At 41.9% G+C, this 19,264-nt stretch overlaps 5 protein-coding genes across 8 annotated transcripts in view; 4 read left to right on the top strand and 1 right to left on the bottom strand.

The window, feature by feature from the left end:
* Positions 1 to 2,294, top strand: part of LOC108089452 (LIM and SH3 domain protein Lasp) — a 31,847-nt gene extending 29,553 nt beyond the window's left edge. Inside the window, exons 5-7 of one of the 3 annotated variants that reach the window (XM_017187695.2) lie at positions 905 to 1,597; positions 1,740 to 1,978; positions 2,115 to 2,294. In XM_017187695.2, coding sequence (XP_017043184.1) covers positions 905 to 1,597; positions 1,740 to 1,978; positions 2,115 to 2,294 — 1,112 coding nt within the window. Of the gene's footprint in view, positions 1 to 433; positions 1,598 to 1,739; positions 1,979 to 2,114 lie in introns of all 3 variants that reach the window. The other 2 variants (XM_017187694.2, XM_017187692.2) reach the window with 2 other exon arrangements.
* Positions 2,295 to 2,300: 6 nt separating this feature from the next.
* LOC108089455 lies at positions 2,301 to 2,928 on the top strand. Its single transcript, XM_017187698.2, has one exon. It carries the CDS (start codon positions 2,301 to 2,303, stop codon positions 2,664 to 2,666), a length of 366 nt encoding a protein of 121 aa, XP_017043187.1. The 3' UTR covers positions 2,667 to 2,928.
* A 1,177-nt stretch (positions 2,929 to 4,105) lies between these two features.
* On the bottom strand, positions 4,106 to 6,595 carry LOC108089453 (coiled-coil domain-containing protein 13). Its single transcript, XM_017187696.1, has 3 exons — positions 5,062 to 6,595; positions 4,492 to 4,865; positions 4,106 to 4,436 (listed from the first exon to the last, which is right to left on the bottom strand). Exons 1-3 carry the CDS (start codon positions 6,448 to 6,450, stop codon positions 4,226 to 4,228), a joined length of 1,974 nt encoding a protein of 657 aa, XP_017043185.1. The 5' UTR covers positions 6,451 to 6,595; the 3' UTR covers positions 4,106 to 4,225.
* A 276-nt stretch (positions 6,596 to 6,871) lies between these two features.
* Positions 6,872 to 8,624, top strand: LOC108089636 (coatomer subunit zeta-1). The gene is made up of 4 exons (XM_017188002.2): positions 6,872 to 6,953; positions 7,011 to 7,378; positions 7,722 to 7,812; positions 8,434 to 8,624. The coding sequence occupies exons 1-4, from the start codon at positions 6,936 to 6,938 to the stop codon at positions 8,479 to 8,481; spliced, it is 525 nt and encodes a 174-aa protein (XP_017043491.1). The 5' UTR covers positions 6,872 to 6,935; the 3' UTR covers positions 8,482 to 8,624.
* Positions 8,625 to 13,437: 4,813 nt separating this feature from the next.
* On the top strand, positions 13,438 to 19,192 carry LOC108089641 (guanine nucleotide-binding protein G(f) subunit alpha). 2 transcript variants are annotated; one of them, XM_017188008.2, is made up of 5 exons: positions 13,438 to 13,824; positions 16,227 to 16,448; positions 16,682 to 16,850; positions 17,954 to 18,051; positions 18,201 to 19,192. In XM_017188008.2, exons 1-5 carry the CDS (start codon positions 13,814 to 13,816, stop codon positions 18,898 to 18,900), a joined length of 1,200 nt encoding a protein of 399 aa, XP_017043497.1. In that variant the 5' UTR covers positions 13,438 to 13,813; the 3' UTR covers positions 18,901 to 19,192. The 2 variants fall into 2 exon arrangements, with proteins under 2 accessions (XP_017043497.1, XP_017043498.1); XM_017188009.1 differs by lacking the exon at positions 13,438 to 13,824 and adding an exon at positions 16,086 to 16,100.
* The last annotated feature ends 72 nt before the right edge of the window (positions 19,193 to 19,264 follow it).

Genomic DNA, 19,264 nt, shown 5'->3' with positions numbered 1-19,264 from the left:
TATTTCTTTGTAAATATGAAGATGAAACGTATGCGTTTGCATTTCTGCACCAATTATTTATATTATAGTATCTATTTCCATCATTCCCGTCACATCTGTCACATGCCGTAATTAATATTGAATTTAATTCCGTTTTTTTATGGTTTGTTTTCTTTACTTTTATTTTGTTGCGGACTTTGTTTATCATTTGTTGGCATATATTCCCCACATCATCAACAACAACTGCAACAACAAAATCAACAACATTATTTGTGTGCTTTCTGAACTACCGTTAACCTAACGATACACACACGACACACACAATAAATAAATACACACCACACATACACATCCACACTAACAACAACAACAACAACTGTGGACAATGTTGTAACTAATTAAATGTCACTTGAAACCAAAAAAAAATCGATAAAAATCGAAAAAATCGAAAAAGATGAATCGGAATATTTCTCTGAGCAATTGGCAGCTGAACAATTCTCGCAATATGCACCCACAGCCTCACCCATACCGCCAGCAGTGACAACAACACTACACCAGCAACATCAACAACAGCAACAACATCAGCAACAGCAACAGCTGCAACAGCAATACCAGCAGCAACTGCAGCAGCAACACCAACACTATCTGCAACAGCAGCAACAGACTTTGCCACCGCCACCAATACAACATCAGCAATACAATACAGCGGCCATAACGCCCACATACCAACAACTCCAACAACAGCAACACCAGCAGCAACAGCAACAACAACAGCAACAGCTGCAACAACAGCAACAGCGGGCACAGCAGCAAATGCACGATCCATACGCACACTACCAGCAACCGCAGGCACTCCGCCAGCAGCAACAGCAGCAGTTGCTGCAACAGCAAGCCATTAAACAAGCCTCACATCTGTATCCCACAGCATCATCCCAACAGCAGCAGCATCAGCAGCAGCAACAGCAACAGATGCCGCCACCTCAGTCGCCGGTTAATCCGCAGCAGCAGGCGCTCAACAGCTACAACGAGATGCGTTCGGCCATCCTCCAGAACTCCCATCATCCCAGTGGAAACTCCGTGGATCAGTACGACCAGCCGCAGCAGCATAACAGCAACCCCACGCTGGTTGCAGCTCCGCAGCAGCAGCAGCAACAGCAGCAATCGCATCACAGTTTGTTGAACAACAATGCCAGCAACGGTGGCATTTCGCACAGCAGCAACCACAGCAACATCAACAACAATGGCCACGGATCCCAGAGCCAAATACGCCGTTCGGCGGCCAATGTTGCGGCCTACGATGGCAGTGGCAACAACAAGCAACAAGTGGCAGCAGCAGGACCAGCAGGAGTGGTACCCAATCACCTGCAGCAGCTGTACGCATCGCCCAATTATGCCGCCGTGACGCCATCGGAAAATGCAATTAACGTTAAGCAGCACGCCAGCAATGGCCATGTGCCAAATCAACAGCAGCAGCAGCAGCAACTTGTGGCCGGCGGCAGCAATATTGGGAAGATAGCGGACTACGATCCGCTGACGGATGGACCAAGGGTGGTGCCCAATGCCGGCAGATCGAGCACCACCTTGGTCTACAGCTCCGAGCCGCGGGGCATTCAAGGTGGTAAGTTGTTGTGGGCCAGGCAGGCTAGCTGGTAGTTCGATGTAGTGCCCTCAGCTCGATGTTACACTGTCATCTTGTCCTTGTCCTTAAATATATAAATCCCTATTAAACTTAAACTAATGGATTTATGTATTCCACACAGGCAACAGCGTTTACCCTAAGCGAATTGGCTCTGTTTCGGATATTGATCCTGCCAATGGCATCTACGGATCACTGAGTGGAGCCGAGCAGGCGCACCAGCAGCAGAAGCATCAGCAGTACTACCAGCAGGTGCAGATGATGCAGCAGCAGGAGCATCCGCCGCAGCAGCAACAGCAGCAGCAGATGCGCCAGCAGCCATCCTACTCCTCCCTGCAGGACAAACAGTCGCGACAGACATTGGTGAGTGGAGAGTCCTTTAATTTAGGTTGCAACTTGTGGGAAATACAAATACATAAGCTATGTGTTTGGAATTTTTCCCAATTTGTTAATCATTTGATGGATCATCTATCTAATCTTATGTTCTTTACCTTACCAGCGCGTTTATCGGGCCATCTACGACTACGAGGCGCAGGACGTCGACGAGGTGAGCTTCCGCGAGGGCGACGTCATCTTCGAGGTGGAGTCCATCGATTCCGGCTGGATGACCGGACGGGTGGAGCGCACCGGCAAGACCGGCATGCTGCCAGCCAACTATGTGGAGCAGGCGGTTATATAATAGGGAATGTTCTACTACTGCTGCTGTCGCCAGCAGTTTGTGGTGATCCTCGTCTGCCTGCTCTACATCCTCCTCGTGCTGGCCTTCTTCGTCAATGTCTTTATCGCGGATCGCAACATGCACGCGAATCTGATGATGCGGAATGGCCGGCACGGCGTTCACGGTGGCGTTCCACCGCCGGCGGGCATGCATCCGGTGGGTCAGCACAATCCGTACGACATGCATGGCTACAACCACTACAGCAACTACCATCCGCAAGTGGACAGCAAGCAGCAGCAGGAGATGGCCAAGAAGACGCCACAGCAGCAGGCAGAACAGGACATTTACTACTACTTCAATCACGTATTTAGGAGGCGACGGCGACGGCGATGATGGGGGTCACTCACTCACCCCTCAACAAACAACAAACACACACCCCAAACCCCAAAATCTAAATCTATAGTGCATTAACTTATACTACACATCCACTACACACGTACATATATATATATATAAATACTATATAGAGCAAAGCAGCGGATTATGTAAAAAAGAGAAGGGAAATTAATTGTAAAATTAATAGTAATCCAACCGAGAACCAACAGTCCGATATCCATTCTTACTGAATAAAGCCACACAGCGGAGTTACGAGAGAGTCGAATGTGTTTCAGCTACGAATCGGCCGATATATGAAAAGTATCTTATATCCGCTTCGATTCCAGTACGAAATTAAGAGCGACCAAGCTAGCCCAGCCAAGTTTGCATTTATCTACAGCCCTTAAACGAATCAAATTTATACAGATATTTATTGAAGTATATACAAGAAATTAATAAGCTAATCGAACGCTAAAGCTAACCAATCATATACAGAAATACGAGTTTCTATATAGACGAACTCTTTTAGCTAAAATGCTTGAGCATAATCCATAAGTTATAATGGATAGCCGAATCCCAAGGCAAAGGTTTTCTAATTTAATTAGAAGTTCTCAAAAAAAAAATACTTACACGGGGCAATAGCTAACCTAAAAATGGAAATTCCCCCTCCAAAATTTCTTAGGCTTTCTGAAAGCTTTTCCGCATTAGCCAGATCGATCTGAATCTGAATCTGTTTATCCCTACAATTTTGTCAATTTATCTGTGTAAAAAAGGACACACAAGAGGTTGTCCTTGTTCTTGTTTTTGGGGGACATTCATGTTTTTAATATATATATTTTTGTTAAGAGAATAATAATTATATTGTTTGTTTCTAGTGTTAAATTGAAGATGAAAGGAATAAGGAGAAATTGTTTCGTTTCACAAAAGAAATCCTTGAAAGTGCCTTTAATTTGCTAAAAAGTGTTTTTTAGATAAAAACCAATTTACTAGGCTTATCAATAATAACGCATTAAAGATTCAATAGAATAAACCTATAATGTAACTTATACATCTTCATACGATAAGCGATTAATGGAGAACGAATTTCAAACGCAGATTAACAGAAACAATTTACAAAAGGCAAACTTAAAATAATTTAATATGTGATTGGAGCAATGTTTTTCTATGGCGAGTCAAGCTATATAATGTATTATTAACTTAACCTACACCACACTCACACACATGCATAGCTATAGACAAGCAATTAATAACAAATATATAGGCATAATGCAATTTGAAATGCTTCGAGCGAAAGAAATCACCTAACAAATTCATGAATTAATCTAATCTTATCCAGAAATAGAAGCAGCGCCAAAGGCTTCGTTTTGTGAACGTGTTACAAATAAAATAAAAATCTATGAAAATATAAATCTCATTCTGTGGGTTGTTTATTAACTTTTTTAATTAGTAATACGCAATTTTCATGCCATTCAAATTTAATAACGATTTACTTTAAATAGGGTATTGATTGGTATGTTTGCCGCATAGGATGAAACATAAAAATTAATCAAAATACAAATCATGTTTACCCAATCCAATTATGGGATAGAGCTCTCGCTTGTGGTTTGATCAGGATGTTTATCACTGGTACTGGTACTTCCTTCGCGGGCAGCCAGTATGGTGTCCAGGATAATGGTCTTTGAGTTGTTCAGTGTCTCCTCGAAAAGCTTGGCATCTGCGCGCTTCTCCTCGGTGATATATTCCAGCTTCTCCGTCAACATGGTGATCTTCTCCTTAGCCAGTTCCAGACTATAATATACAAAAGTATTTTATGAAATTTCGATGATATTACACTGCTTCTTACTTGTTCTTAAGTTCCTCTATTCTGAGCTCAGGCTGTCCGGTCGAATTGAGAGTGGTGACCGACTGGTATTGCGACTGGTTCTCGAAGCTGAAGGAACCGATCGATCCGTTAAGAGAAGTGCGACTCAGCGAACTGGCGTAGTCGGCCATTCGCTGGGTGCGCTTCTTCTTGTCGGACTGCACATCGAGCTCCTTCTCCAGATCCCTGATCTTCACCTCCATGCGGCTGATCCGCGTCTTCAACTTCCCAATCTGATCATGGGCAGCCTCGTTCTTGGTGCGCTCCGTCTCCAGACGTTCTCCCAGACTTTTGGTTAGCAGCATAAGTTGATTTTTCTCTACTTCGAGGGCATCCAGGATGCCCACAAATTCTTCCTGAAAGGGTTGTTAATTGGTAAACAATATTAAAATATACCTATAATTCAAAAAAAACAACCTTTGACAAAAGCGTAGAAAATATCATTATTTGTTTAGGTCAACCTTATAATTTTTTTAGTACTTCATCCTCATCCTTCATCCTTCATTCTTCAGTGTAAAAATAAATAAGGTTTACCTATAAAAATATCTTTACCTTTCGAAACTCGCGACAGGAGAAGAGGAATCCGCCGGAGAGGGCGCGCAGATCCAACTCGAGCTTCTTGATCATATCCTGCAGACTGGCAATGGCCACGTCCTTCTGTTTGACCACCGACTGCGTTTCCAGGTGCATGCCACTCAGCTCCTCCATTTGCCGACGCGACAGATCCCTCTCCTCGGTCACCCGGATCAATTCAGCACGCATGTCATCCAGTCGGCCTTCGTACTGAATCCGCTGGCGATTCAGTTTATCATTCATGGTGTTTATATTGACGCCATTGTAATCGGTCTGCTCCTCGAGCTCATTGAAACGCATCTTGTACTTGTTCATGTCCTCGTTCAGGTTCTTGTTCCTCACCTTCAAAGCGAGATTCTTGCTGCGCTGCTCCTCCAACTGGGTTTGCAGATTGGCGATCTCCTTCTCCAAGGACTCCACCTTTGCCCGGTGGAGTATCTCACTCTTACGCACTCCCGGAGTGAAGCGATCGAAGGAGGCAGCTGCAGCACCACCATCGCCACCACCCAATCTCTCAGAGCTGGAGTGATGGGATCGTCCGCCCACCAAATCCAGATTCGATCCCAGCGCAACTGGTGCGTACTCTGCACGATCTACAGCCCTGTCCTCGTAGGATTCCAAGCGAGCTTTGAGTTCCTGCACCTTTTGGGTGAGTGTGATGATCTGCTGGGCACGACCGCGCCAGTTGGCCTGGTTGAGATTATTGGCCAGTATGTTGATGTTGCAGCTCTCGCCGATCTCGTGCTGCAGGCACTTTTGCGCCAGCTTCAGTTGATTCTGCAGCTCGGTGTTTCTGTTGCGGGTCTCGAACAGCTTCTGCTGCATGTTGTTAATCTTGGCCTGGAGATCGTCGGAGGAACCGCCCTTCTTCGGCGTATCTTGGCTGTGCTGCTGCTTCTCCCCGTGGGATTGCATATCCTTCTCCATCTTCTCGATCTGGGCATCCTTTTTGGCCAGGCGAACCTTCGCCTGCTCCAATTCGGCGCGCATCTGGCGATTCTTCTTGCTCAACTCCAAGATTTTGGTACTGGCAATGGAGGAGTTGCTGCGCAGCTCATCGATGGGCACCGAATTGAGGACATCATTGAGGGAATCCACGGACTTCTTGAGAGCGAAAATCTCCTGATTCTTGTCCTGAATGGTTTGGGACAGCGACTGGTTCTCCTGCTCGCATTCGGTGAGCTTCTTTCGCAGCTTTTTGGACTCTGGCTTTGGAGGCTTTGGCTTGCCAGCCATGGTGGCCACCACCACATGGGCGGCAGCCAGGGCTTCGTGGTCATGACGTCGCCGGGAGGAACGCGCCATCTTCTTTTCCTCCAAGTGCTTTAGATCTAGCTTGGCCACATACTCATCCGGCAGCGTGTCCATTGCGATGGTTTTCAATTGTTCACATAAATTCGTTGACTGAGCGCAAATAATTTGAAAGTGTTTCTGTGGGTTTTACGAAGTATTCACAATTTTGGTTTGTCAGCAGTAGTTGCTACGTTTAAGAAATTTGAGACTCAATTATTTGAAGCTTTAAAATGTGTATCAAATATGTCGTAAAAAGAGTTTAAGGGAGATTTCAAAGGAAGATGTTTTTAAAAACTTTGTATGATGCAAACTTAAATTCAAATTGGCTCAATGGTTAATAGCTAAGTTCCCTACCATGTACTAAGCCTACAGCAAAGTCTTTAACCTTTTGATAATTTCATGGCCAGGCAGTGATATCACTCTAGCTATTTTAACCTTATTGTTGTAGTTTTAGCTATTAATTTTTAGCAACCACATTGGCAGCATTGTTTTGTTGGTATTTCTAAGCGGTCGATGTACGGTCACACCAAGTGACGTGTAAGACACGAAAACAAGATAAAATGGACGGTTTCATGATGGTAAATTGTAAAATACACAAAGAAGTGGCTTAATTTTCAACCCATCATGTTACGCAGGACATCATCAAGGGCATGTGCATCATGGACAACGATGGCAACCGCATTCTGGCGAAGTACTACGACAAGAACATCTTGTCCACGCTGAAGGAGCAGAAGGCCTTCGAAAAGAATCTGTTCAACAAGACGCACCGCTCCAACACGGAGATCATAATGCTCGACGGACTCACCTGCGTCTACAAGAGCAACGTGGACCTCTTCTTCTACGTGATGGGCAACGCCTACGAGAACGAGCTGATCCTGCTCTCCGTGCTCAACTGCCTCTACGACTCCATCAGCCTAATCCTCAAGAAGAACGTGGAGAAGCGCCTGGTGCTGGAGAACCTCGAGATCATAATGCTGGCATTTGACGAGATCTGCGACGGAGGGTGGGTATATGAAGAGATATCGCCAGTGATATCTGCTTATCTGAATTCAAAGCTAAGGGCTCTCACAAATTTCTAATTGGTTTATCCCAAATTGTATAGAAAAGATGTTACTATGTAACAAGGAAGGACTTTTATACCTTTTTGTTACAAGCTCTACTATTTTCAATAGTTTAAAACTAAAATTAAACTTTATTAGAGAGTAATTTATTCTGTTTACAATTTGGATGACTTAAACGTTTCATATCAATTCTGCTGAATCTTAATATTTATCATTATGTTTTTATTGACTTCTTTTAATATAGGTAATTCTTCACCATTTAATTTATTATATTTTCTCTTACAGCATGATCCTGGACGCGGATCCTTCGTCCGTGGTAAAACGTGTCGATCTGCGCAACGACGACATTCCCATTGCCGAACAGACCGTTGCCCAGGTAACTAACACCCTAAATGGCCTATTTTGGTAGTCTAACTACTTAGTAGCTCTGTGTATAATCGAATAGTAGGCTCGTACTTTAGATTGGTATTGTTTTGTCTCGTACCTTGATTATCTCCCGCCCAATGATTCCTCAATTTGTTGTTACCGCCAAATGATCAAATAAATATGCTCCTTAAACTTTGAGTTTTTAGTTTAATTTAGGCATTTGTACCAATATTTTATTTGTATATTGTGATTCCTTTGCTCTTACTTTTTGTTTTACTCTAAATTATGAAGATTTTACGATAAAAATGTACGGAAACTTGGCTCAATTGAATTAGGATCAACACTAGTAGTACTTCTTTTATCATATGTGTGTTTAAATCACCTTTTCCAAGAATGTTTTTAATTTGTAAGCGGAAATTCAACAGATGCTAAACAATAAGTAGTTGTGTATATGTTCTTCACTTAGTTTTGATTAATTTGTCCCATTTCATTGTACCTCGAGAATGATCAAATAAAAATCGTTGAAATGTTCTGGAACCTTACGCTCGCTTTGATTTGGTTCATTAGCTAATTGATCGACATAACTGCTGAGTATCTGTATCTATATTCGTGTGTGCTATCTATCTTTTAGGTTCTGCAGTCGGCGCGTGAGCAGCTCAAATGGTCTATTCTGAAGTGATGTGATGAGGGGTGGCGGAGGGGCAGCGAGGAAGCCACTTCCGCACCGTGTTGTCGCAATACATTCGATTCTTATTCTTATTCTATCCCCAAACTGTTTTCGCCTAGTTGTAAAGCATATTATAATACATACATTTAACTGGAGAGCCTTGCATGTTTTTATTGTCTGACTAACAATTTGCTGTGTCATAGTTTTAAGCACCGATTATCGAGGTCGTGGTATAAATCAATTGTACGTGGTATGTAATCGGATTTGCAGATAAGGGGATCCCCCTGAATAAAACAAACAAGTCATCTTTATGTACGAAGTTGCGTTAATCCAAAAATACCCTAAGAATAATGGAGAATTGGAAGTAAATGTATTTGAAGAGTATTCCAAATGTCGTTGCTGACTGAATTGGTTGATTACCAGTACAGCTTATCGCTGGACTTGATAAACTTAAGCTCCACCATTCTTTATTTGCTTAATCGGGTAACTTTCGCATGCAGCTATACCATGCCATATATCATAATAACTGACCCATGCAATGCAACGCAGATCGGTCAGTATTACAATCAGATTACTCAGTTTTATGGCTGATGGTAATGCAATCACCATATGCATATGAAGTAAGGCGCACCACTTAACTCGAGATAATGGGGCCAAAGTGTGTCATAAACACGTGCTCAAACAATGTCCAAATAACCTGGTTAAGTGGCATCGAAATTTGTAGGGGGCTGGTTGAAAGTGGTGCTGGGTGCTAGGGTCTTAAAAAACCTCTTCACTAAGCGGTGCCAATTATTTAGCGATTAAGTACCATTTAATCTCAACATCTTTATAGCGGGGCGCATAAAGAAATTCTATTTCCAGATGGTCAACAGCTTTGTTTTCTGTACAAAAGACGATCTAAGGGCATTGGTACTCAAAAAGTATATAAACCTAACTATATTGGATTGATTTATGGCGATTACAACCCAATGGTGCAGCTTAGCTCCTGCAGACGCTATTAAAAGCTTTAATTATTAACTGATATTTTACGTTTCAACCAACGAGTGGCATTAATTGAAGGTTGTTCGCCGCGGGGACTTTTATTTCATCTTCATGAGAACTTGTTTCGTAACTGCGTTTCAAATCTGCCTCCAAAAAATAGTAGATAGCTGTGAATCACTTGTTTTTGCCAGCTTTCGATGGCATGGCTATCACTCAACTTCAACCCGCTGCTCGTACATCATCCGCCAGTGAGCACCACCCATGAACCGGAGACGTGCTCCACTCCCACGACCACCCACACTCCACCCACCTGTAGCCGCCTCCACCCACCTTTCCCCAATCAAATGGTTGTCAACACTGCAGCCAAAACAAAAACAATGGAATTATTAAGCGCCTCGCGTTTATCTGCCTTCTGTGTTGTCGAATTAGACAAATAACACCGAAGTGAAGAGCCATTTCAGAGAGGAGGTGAGTATGGGTACACCACTATATCTGTATCTACTATATCTATCAGCCAGTTGAGCGGTGATATCGGGACCGCACTTGATGGATTGCCCTAGGATCACGTTTGGGTTGTGCCGAAGACGCAAGGTCCCCGGAATTAACAGCTTACGTAGGCTGGCAAAATGATGACGAGGGCCTGTCGGATGGCAGATAGGATCATAAAAGCTTTCCAAGTTAAGTTCCAAGTCTGTGAACTTAATCTATTATGAAAACACATTAACTACTTAAGTATTTGTATGTATTTCGAACTATTTTTTACCTGGAATTAATATATAATACAAATTGAAACATAGAAAAAATTACTTTGAATCCGCATTTATAAAAAATGTTTAGCTGATAGATGCATTTATTTAATAATTTCTTGCAAGACAAAAATTAATTATTCGGAGTTTACTTTTTTTTATTTATTTTCGCACATCTTTTTTTAAACCGGAAACACACAATTTCAATGAAATAGTCTTTCGTTATAAACGCCGTACTAATCGCGCTTTAAAGTACAGTTAGGTCGTTAGCTCCACATTAATTTATAACTAATATCGGGTTCTCAAGCATGCTTATGCATTATCAGCAGAGATTATTTCGGCTAAGAGCCCCTTTCTTCTTTCCACACGATTAGCGCCACCGTTGAAAAATAATAAATATAATAATAATAATACAAAATACCAATACCATGAATAATTCTGTTGCCTGAATCCAAATCATCCAAAAAATCAAAAACAACTGATTGTAATGGTCTCTAAACATTGTAAAACATTTGCAATCACTTCACACTTAAAAAAATACTCTGTTTATAATGAAATGAAATAAAATGAAATGATTAAATCAAGAAAAATAGATTTCTCAAAGTAATTATTTAAGGTATAATAATGTATACACATATTTCTGTCATATCCACATTTTTTTAATGTAAAATGAGGTCGTTAGTTATTAATTTATACCCAATATCGTGTTCTCAAGCGTATTTGATAGTGGAGAATATCAGCAAAGATTATTTCGGTTGGGAAAGAGGTTCCACACGATTAGCGCCGGCGTTTCGGAATGGGTTCCAATCGAATCAGGATTTACGATCACGATCGCCAACACTAACACCCTCAGAATCAGATTTATATAATACAAACGCGCCAGTGTTTTACGGAGAAGACTATTTGGCATTCAGACGGTATAGTCACGCGATTTGTGCGCTTGATTTCGAATTCTTGTCTGCGGAATCGGAAATCTTTAAAATCTTGAGAGGCCAACACCAAATCGCGACTGATACTGGGAAATGAATGGCGACTTGTTTTTCGGGTCTGTATACACAATACCAATCGGTCAGACATTAATTCCCTGAATTTCAATCTCCTCTGTGGTAAACAAAATAGTTTAAATTCCATTCCGCAAATTCCAATTTAGTAATTCTTCAAGAGTTACTAACTTATTGCAATCAAACGAATTATGGCGAAACTACGGCGGCGGGTTAAAGTTACCGACTCTTTTGTCAGGCCCAAAGTTACTCAGAAGTAATATCAAAGCGAGGGGGCTCGATCCATAAAATTCGGTTTTATGGCTGCTGCTCAGTTTGTAGGAAAATTTTCGCGCACAATTCGCGGCAATTAAAGGCCATGCCCACCCAAATGTCTCTATCTGGAGAAAGCGTGACTCTTTCTGCTCAGCTCCCCAGCCAGACGACTTGCAAACAGACAATTAAGTCTATAAAATGGGCGGAGGAGGAGCAGTCAGAGCACTTTGACTGAACGATAAGTGGGTGGCTCGAGCAGCCAACGACCTTGACTGTCAAGTGGGGTGGCCAAGTGCCGCCCGGCAACTTATTAACCCGAGATTCATATCGGCCAATTCATATCGTATAAGCCTTTTAAGAACCCAGATCGCAGTGAACCTCCATGAACTAAGGGTTGGAATCTGTTGCCAACTGCTGCGATCTCCACCAATCTCTTAATTTACGATCCCATCCATCAGTGGGTCAAATCCTCACGGATCTGCTGGCAAATCACCCAAACAAATCAGATATGATAAGGGTTCTATAGGTTCTCTAGGGTTGGGTTCAGTTCTGTATGGTGTTGTGTTGTCGAGGCCCTGTATTTTAATTACATGTTCGGTCGAGTGCCCTGTTTTTCTAGTGCAGAGATAGTTGCAAAACAATTCCCCTTAGTATGCAAACAATAAGCCAACTCTTGTAATCCGAGCCAGCGATCAAGTGCAATTTTCGTTGTCATTTCTCGCTGAAGAGGGGGTAAAGTTCCATCCATACCATTCCATTCCTAAAAATGTGTAACTACAGCTCGTAATTGCTTTGGCCCAAGTGCTCCTCCACCTGGAGTAAAACTATTCCGGATGCGGTTTGTCGATTGGTGGCGCTTCTATCAGCACAATTTCTATTATGACCTGCAAATAGAAGAACGTCGTATTTCATGTTACGTGACTTCACTTCTGCCACTGGAGTTTCTAGGAGCTGTTCTACAAGCGCACAGGTGTTTTAATGACCTGTAAACCTAGAGCACTTGAACAAAATGCGACTTTAATTTAAAAATAAATATAAGTTTGAGGGGGACCCTTAAATCTCTAGAGGTTTGATACCAATTAGGAAGGTGCTTAAAGGTATACTTTGAATTATAAAACATGACCTTAGGCATTTATATTTATTGAACAATGCGACTTTAATTTAAAAATAAATATAAGCTTAAGAGGGGCTCTTAAATCTCTAGTATCAAACGACTAATTAATAAGGTCCTTAAAGGTACATTTTGAATTATAAAACATGACCTTAGGCATTTGTATTTATTGGTAAGACTTCTGTATTTGCCATACAAATATATATAGTATGTATGGATATATATTCGAAGGACTTATAATGAGGAATCCAGCATAAATTAATTTTATAAAGAGCAGCCACCTATTAATAATACACAATATAAAAAATTCTTAAATGTAATTAGGTTATACTTAGGGATCCAGAGATCAGACTATTGCATCCTTACTTTGTAGGTTAATCTATATAGCCAAATAGTAATGTTATACTTCTAAATTCAAAAAGGTTTTCAAATAGTCCTATAACCGTGATTCAGAATTTTCAAGCCCTTGGATTTCTTTCCGTGTGGATCCATCATAAATGAATTCCAGCAAATTCAGCAGCTCTCACTGATATTCCGATGATTTGGCAGTTTGCGCAGCTAAGAGTTAATCAAAACATGCATTTCTCTTTTTTAATTATTCTCTTTAACCGACGATTGTATGGATTGTATGAATTGGATGGTCTCTGTGTATAGTTACCCTCAACCAGCTATCTTATCACCGATATTGTACATTCTTGCTTCGAACACCCGTACAAGCAATTAACAAACGATTCGTGGCTACGAGGGCTCCCTTCGCTCCCCTTTTGCCCCCCTTATCCCCCCTAAAATCCACCCAACCACCCACTCAGCGCCACTCAACCTCTCTCTTTCGCTCTTCGGGGGACCTTATCTCGAAACTGAATGGAACCGAGCTGATATTTAAGAATTCAACCCGTTCGCAGTGACTTTCAGTGCTGTGTGATCATAAAACGGTGTTAGACGTGTTGTTTCGCCCTCAAGCGAGCCACAAAACAGAAAAGTACAAAAAAGAAAACCCTGAAATCACAGGCAATCACAGGCTAGAGTTCAGTGATACAGACAGATGGATATTATTATTACGGCAGCAGTGACAAGAACTCAAGTGCTCGATAAACACATTCCCGACCAGGGAAAACAGTATAAACCAGTGGAATCCAAAGTATTTAATAGCAAATTGTGTACCAGTGAGCAAAAGTGAACAAACAAGACGACGGCAGCGATTTCCACAAAAGCGAATTCGATCGGACACAATTGATACAACACTCAGAACCATGAAACTAAGGTTGGTCTCTATTTTCTAGGAAAAGTGGGTTATTTGTTATAGACTCGTATGTTTGATTATCGGGACAGACTTCCCCTTTGCCAGCTAAAAGCCCCGAAATCACAGTTCTTTAGCCCCAAAAAGTAGAACCTTCAATCGGCGTGATAGAGATAAGCCATCCAAACCAATGGAAGTTACTTTTGGTATACATATATTTCATATATTTTTCCTATCAGTGTCCGGATGATATCATGCCGGAATATCCAATATGTTCCGTTCTATATTTGGGGAAAGCTAATCACGCTCTTTGGGTAACCCAAATCAGACTGCACGTCGAAAAGATAATGCAAATTAACTTTATGGGGCGACCACAAACCATTTGACCTTTTCAAAGTATATTTCGAGTTATTATTTTTACGGCACGGCGGGTTCTTTGTAAATTATTCTTATTCAGCTGACCAGAGTGGGCGATAATTTGTGTACATTATTAATAAGATCGATCTGACATTTACAAATATATAATATATTTTTCTGACCGCTTGGGAGTTCATGAGGCTGACGCAATCCCTTCTCTGCGATTCTCATAACTCCCACCTAACTGACGCAGCTTGGGCATCAAAGTTAATTACCTGGTCACCTGGTCACAATATTATCTGTGAATAAATTATACAATTTTACGGTTTTTTGTGTGTTAAGATTAGCCACACGTTCCATTTGGCACCTGACGGGTTTATTTGGTTTTCACCAATTAATCGAAACTTCGTAGGGCGATACAGTTTTTAGTTGCTAGCCGCAAATTGGAAGGCAGGAGGTCAATGGACACCGGTTGGGTGCTATTCCTTTGTTGTAAGCTGTCATAAATCCACGTCCAGCTTTATAGAGCCCGTTAAAATCAAGTAAGAAATTACAGTCGGCGCCGTAAAGATAGCCACACTCATCGAAAATTCCCAATTTGCTCCCTGATATAGAAATTGTGGGGAAATATTCATGATTAACTTTGGCAAATGAACCATAAAGTTGGTTAGCTAGGTTATGGTTAAAATGGGAAGAGGACTACCTCTAAGTTAAATTTGCAAAGGGTTTGATCTTGTTTAAGGGAAAGAAGAGAGAGCAGGAGAGTCCGTTTCCTCGATAAGGAGGGGTTCCTATCTGGAGTGGCGGGCGCCTTCGATAAGGTTGAAAATCGAAAATCAGCCAGAGCCAATGGTCTTTTGGTTTTTGGCAATCGCCCAATTACAATTGCCGGCAATAAAATTGCAAGCGCCCGGCCCCATTTCCCCATCCCCACTTCTCCCCCTCTAAATTCGTTTTCGAGTGAATGATTTTCACCTGACTCGATGGTGACAATATAAGGCAGTTATAACCAAAAGGTAGAGCAAAGTACGTCCATTTGGAATAAGAATTGGCAGAACTTTTCCACGCTTCCAATTACTGCAATTAGTCAGTTATTAAATCGAAATATTATTTGTTGTTGAGGTTTTTTGGGTGTGGAATCCGGAGCGATGTCTGGCTATATCTTAAACGTGATCCAATCAAAGTCCCAATAACCCAAATACCCAATAATGGAGCTACTTTGATAACTTCTTGAATTGTTTTTAATTGGATTTCATCATGTCATTTCTTGATTGCCTAAAGTGGTGGCCTAAGGTTTTATATTAGCTAGATAGTTATGTCTTTTTACGACTCAAGTGAAATTGATATTTAGTCTTTAAAAATAAATTAAATCAATGCCATAACATCACTTGAAATACAACATTTTTCTAGTGGTTACTCCTTTCTTTAATGTTTGTTTTACAAAACCTAAACTCGATAATTGCCTTTTTATGTCTTCCAACTTTTGTAATGACTCAGTAATGACTTCAGGTATTTACACCTTGATATAAACTTAAAGCAAACAGTTTCTGCATCGATGGAATGAGTTGGCAAATAACTTTGTTAACTAGCAATTAGTATGCAGTTTTGAAGACTTCAACCTGTTCACAATTCTTAGTTTGAAAAGCAACTTTATCGCTCTGGAACGCACTGTACCCTGTTCCTAATTAAAGTTTGTACTACGGTTTCCAATTATTGGCAATTAGTGTTAGAAATGCCGCCGCCAATGCGTCAGCTTTGCTTTTTTTACCAGACCAGACCACCGATTTCCCACTCCAGTTTTTGGGTCCATTGCGGTTTTATCTATTGCGTATTTTCCGTAGTAGTAGAAAAAGTACACGTCCTCGTATCTCTAACTGTCTCCGGCTTCTGTGTGCTTTTAATTAAACATACATCAGGTCTGGCTGGGTGACGGTCTTTGGGGTGTAAGCAAATATTTACCAGGCTACCCTGGCTATATATAGGCCTTTGATCGGCGTGTTTTTCCTTAGAAGTCAAAGCCAAACAACCAGCTAAGTAAATTTGCTTTCTCCTCTTTTATTTCGATGCAGACTTTTTCGGTGCTTGCGCCAGCAGCCGTCGAAACCAGCGGCGGTAATGGGCCAAAAGGAGGATCAGCTCCAGGCGGCGCATGACCACCAACTGCTCAAGGACCTGCCCAAAGGAGTGCGGGATACCACCGTCAAGATCCTGCTCCTGGGCACCGCCGAGTCCGGCAAGACCACCATCATTAAACAGATGCGGATACTGCATATCAATGGATTTACAGACGAGTAAGTATTGGAACTAAATATCTGTATCATAAAGAGCATGATATTAACTGACAGAACCATTTGGGAATTATAACTGCCTAGTGGGATCATAATGTAGTTTTTGGAGGAAGCTTTCAAGGAGCTTTAAGTAAATACTGTTCTTACTGTACTGTACTTCTTTACAAAAGCTCTTAATAAAAGAAAAATTCGCGGAATTTAAATCCGATTTAACTCAAGGCCTCCTCCACTTGCAGTGAGCGTCGGGAAAAGATACCCGAGATATACCAGAACATCCACGAATCCATTCTGCAGCTGGTGAACCAGATGGGCCTGCTGGGCATCCCTTTCGGCAGCTGTGTCAGCGAAAGATCGGCCGACTATATCCTCTCCCTGCCCGGACTGGCGCCCGAGTACATGAATGAGGTGAGTTTCGCAGCTGTCAAGTAGTCGTATCTGTTTCTGTATCTGTATCTGTATCTTATCCCTCGCTGCACTTCAAACTCTGTTGTCGTGTTGTCGCATTTGGAAATACATACTTGTAGTTGGTAGAAAATCCAAGCCAAACGACTTTGAAGTCGCCCAAGACTTGCGTCAAATCTCCAACGGCTTTCGATCGATTTTCCTTATCTGTTCGTTGTCGATTTGATTGATAGCCCATCCATTAGGCATTAGGCGGCGCGGAATGTCTGAAAACTTTCCAAAACAAGTGTTTTGTAAATCGGACTTCCTGGCCCGACTTTTGCATGCCTTTTTCCCCTCTTTTAAGTTTGCCGCAGCTGCAGCGGCCTTTGAATATGATTCATGCCACGCAATCTGCTCTATCTTTCCCGAATATATCTACATTTCTACCCAGTGGTCATTATATTATTATATGGCCAACGATAAGATTACCAAGGTTGTTCAAGACTCCGAGTGGGCGGGGCGGTGCCAGATCTAGATGCCAGTCATTCTTGGTATTATGTTTTAACAGTGAGTAATACTAAGCATAAACAAAAGGAACCCAAGTATCGAAGTTTGGATTCCCCTTGCTTTCCCCAGAAATTTATGACACCTATTCGAATACGTGACCCGATTCGGAACGAAATTATTACTTTTCTTGGGAAAGAAATTTTAATATAACCCAAAAATAAAGGAATACGTAATGTGTATTTATTATACTTTTTATTATGTCATATTATACTTGAAAGTACATACTATAACTTTAAACCTTTTCAAGTCATATTTGATTTTTTTTTGGCATTTCCTTTTTTTGCAATATCACTTCTTAAGTGTTGTTTCTTTTTTCGTCGGGCACGTAATTTTTATGACAGTTAAATGACACAATCTGGGTGTTTTAGATCCATATCATATATAGTGCAAGAAGAGTGGTTTAAGTCAGTCACCCAGACACTTTTACAACAGGGTTAGCCTTTTGCATTTGTCTGTTTTAATGTTTGCAGCAAACATCCGTCTTAAGTTTGATATAAACCTTATTAGTCTTTAATAAACAATACTAATTGTCGGGTTTTTGTTTTCTATATTTTTAGGAGTACTGCGACCACGTCACCACTTTGTGGAACGATGTGGGCATTCGCGCCTGCTACGATCGCTCGAATGAATACCCCCTGCTGGATAGTGCCAAATAGTAAGTATTACCAATAAATTACGATTAATAAATAAAATAAATAAGAAATAAAAAAAATAAATAAAAACCTTTTAACAAAATTTTAATCCCAAAATTTATTTAATTTTTTAAGTACCCCTTACTAAAGTTTTCCTCTCTTTACTTTCCAGTTTCCTGGACAACTTTGTGCGGATCAGCGATGCTGAGTACATCCCCAGCACCGAGGACATCCTGCACAGTCGGAAGATCACCACCGGCATCTCGCAGATCACCTTCCGCGTTCCGATACCCAAGAGCATGGGTGGCGGCGAACAGGAGTTCCAGATGTACGACGTCGGCGGGCAGCGGGATCAGCGGAACAAGTGGATCCAGGTGTTCGAGGGCATCCAGGCGGTGCTCTTCCTGATCTCGTGCAGTGAATTCGATCAGAATCTGCGCGAGGATCCCGGCCAGAATCGCCTGCAGGAGGCGCTCAAACTGTTCCGGGCCGTGTGGCAGAATCGCTTCCTCGCCTCCGCCGGACTGATTGTGTTCCTCAACAAGTACGACATCATGGAGCGGAAGATCCGGGCCGGAAAGCACATCGTCGACTACTTCCCGGAGTACGAGGACTTCACCAAGAGGCCGCAGCAGGACAACTGCTTCGACGAGAGCGACTGGACGAAGATGTTCATCAAGCAGAAACTGGTGGACATCACCCAGGAGCCCTTCAAGCGCCACTCGCGGAACCAGGTGGACCTGGGCACCTCCGAAAGGGAGTGCTACTACCACTTCACCGTCGCCACCGATACGCGCTGCATCCGCGATGTCTTCTGGGACGTCCAGAAGATGATCCTCTCGGAGAACGTGTCCGGCATGGGACTCTTCTAGTCCTGATCCCCTGATATACGGGATCAGTGAGCTTCTCAATAAAACTGGGGGGTTTTCCCCAGCCCCCACCAACTGTGATCTAGTAGGTTATGTCTTAAGTAGCCTGTAGGACCTTAGATCGTAGTGGCAATCAGCTTATACGTTGCCTGGTATAAAGCTTTAATATGCTTAATGCAAAGAATATGGAAGAGAAGCCTCTCAAGGAAGCCTCCCTTGCAACTCCTTCAAACACTTTGTAACCCCTATTGAATATAGTATTTATAATAAACCAAACAAACCACACCCCCTCTAATTTAATCGATTTTGTTCATTGGTAAGTTGTAAATTTCACAACAAAGGGTAACTTTTCTATTTGAAATAACAA

This window comes from Drosophila ficusphila, unplaced genomic scaffold (assembly GCF_018152265.1).
Source record: "Drosophila ficusphila isolate 14025-0441.05 unplaced genomic scaffold, ASM1815226v1 contig_286, whole genome shotgun sequence".
NCBI lineage: Eukaryota > Metazoa > Arthropoda > Insecta > Diptera > Drosophilidae > Drosophila > Drosophila ficusphila.
Note: the sequence above shows the minus strand (reverse complement) of the source record. Positions and strands in the feature narration are given on the sequence as shown.

Excerpts from the sequence above, each read along its gene's own strand:
- LOC108089636 (XM_017188002.2), top strand. Across the intron at positions 7,379-7,721 it reads GACGAGATCTGCGACGGAGG|CATGATCCTGGACGCGGATC; the intron begins GTGGGTATATGA and ends TTTCTCTTACAG. Across the intron at positions 7,813-8,433 it reads CCGAACAGACCGTTGCCCAG|GTTCTGCAGTCGGCGCGTGA; the intron begins GTAACTAACACC and ends TCTATCTTTTAG.
- LOC108089455 (XM_017187698.2), top strand. The coding sequence starts at position 2,301 with ATGTTCTACTACTGCTGCTGTCGCCAGCAGTTTGTGGTGATCCTCGTC.
- LOC108089641 (XM_017188008.2), top strand. Across the intron at positions 16,449-16,681 it reads ATCAATGGATTTACAGACGA|TGAGCGTCGGGAAAAGATAC; the intron begins GTAAGTATTGGA and ends CTCCACTTGCAG. Across the intron at positions 16,851-17,953 it reads CGCCCGAGTACATGAATGAG|GAGTACTGCGACCACGTCAC; the intron begins GTGAGTTTCGCA and ends CTATATTTTTAG.
- LOC108089453 (XM_017187696.1), bottom strand. The coding sequence starts at position 6,450 with ATGGACACGCTGCCGGATGAGTATGTGGCCAAGCTAGATCTAAAGCAC. Across the intron at positions 4,866-5,061 it reads CCTGTCGCGAGTTTCGAAAG|GAAGAATTTGTGGGCATCCT; the intron begins GTAAAGATATTT and ends CAACCCTTTCAG. Across the intron at positions 4,437-4,491 it reads ATAGAGGAACTTAAGAACAA|TCTGGAACTGGCTAAGGAGA; the intron begins GTAAGAAGCAGT and ends TGTATATTATAG.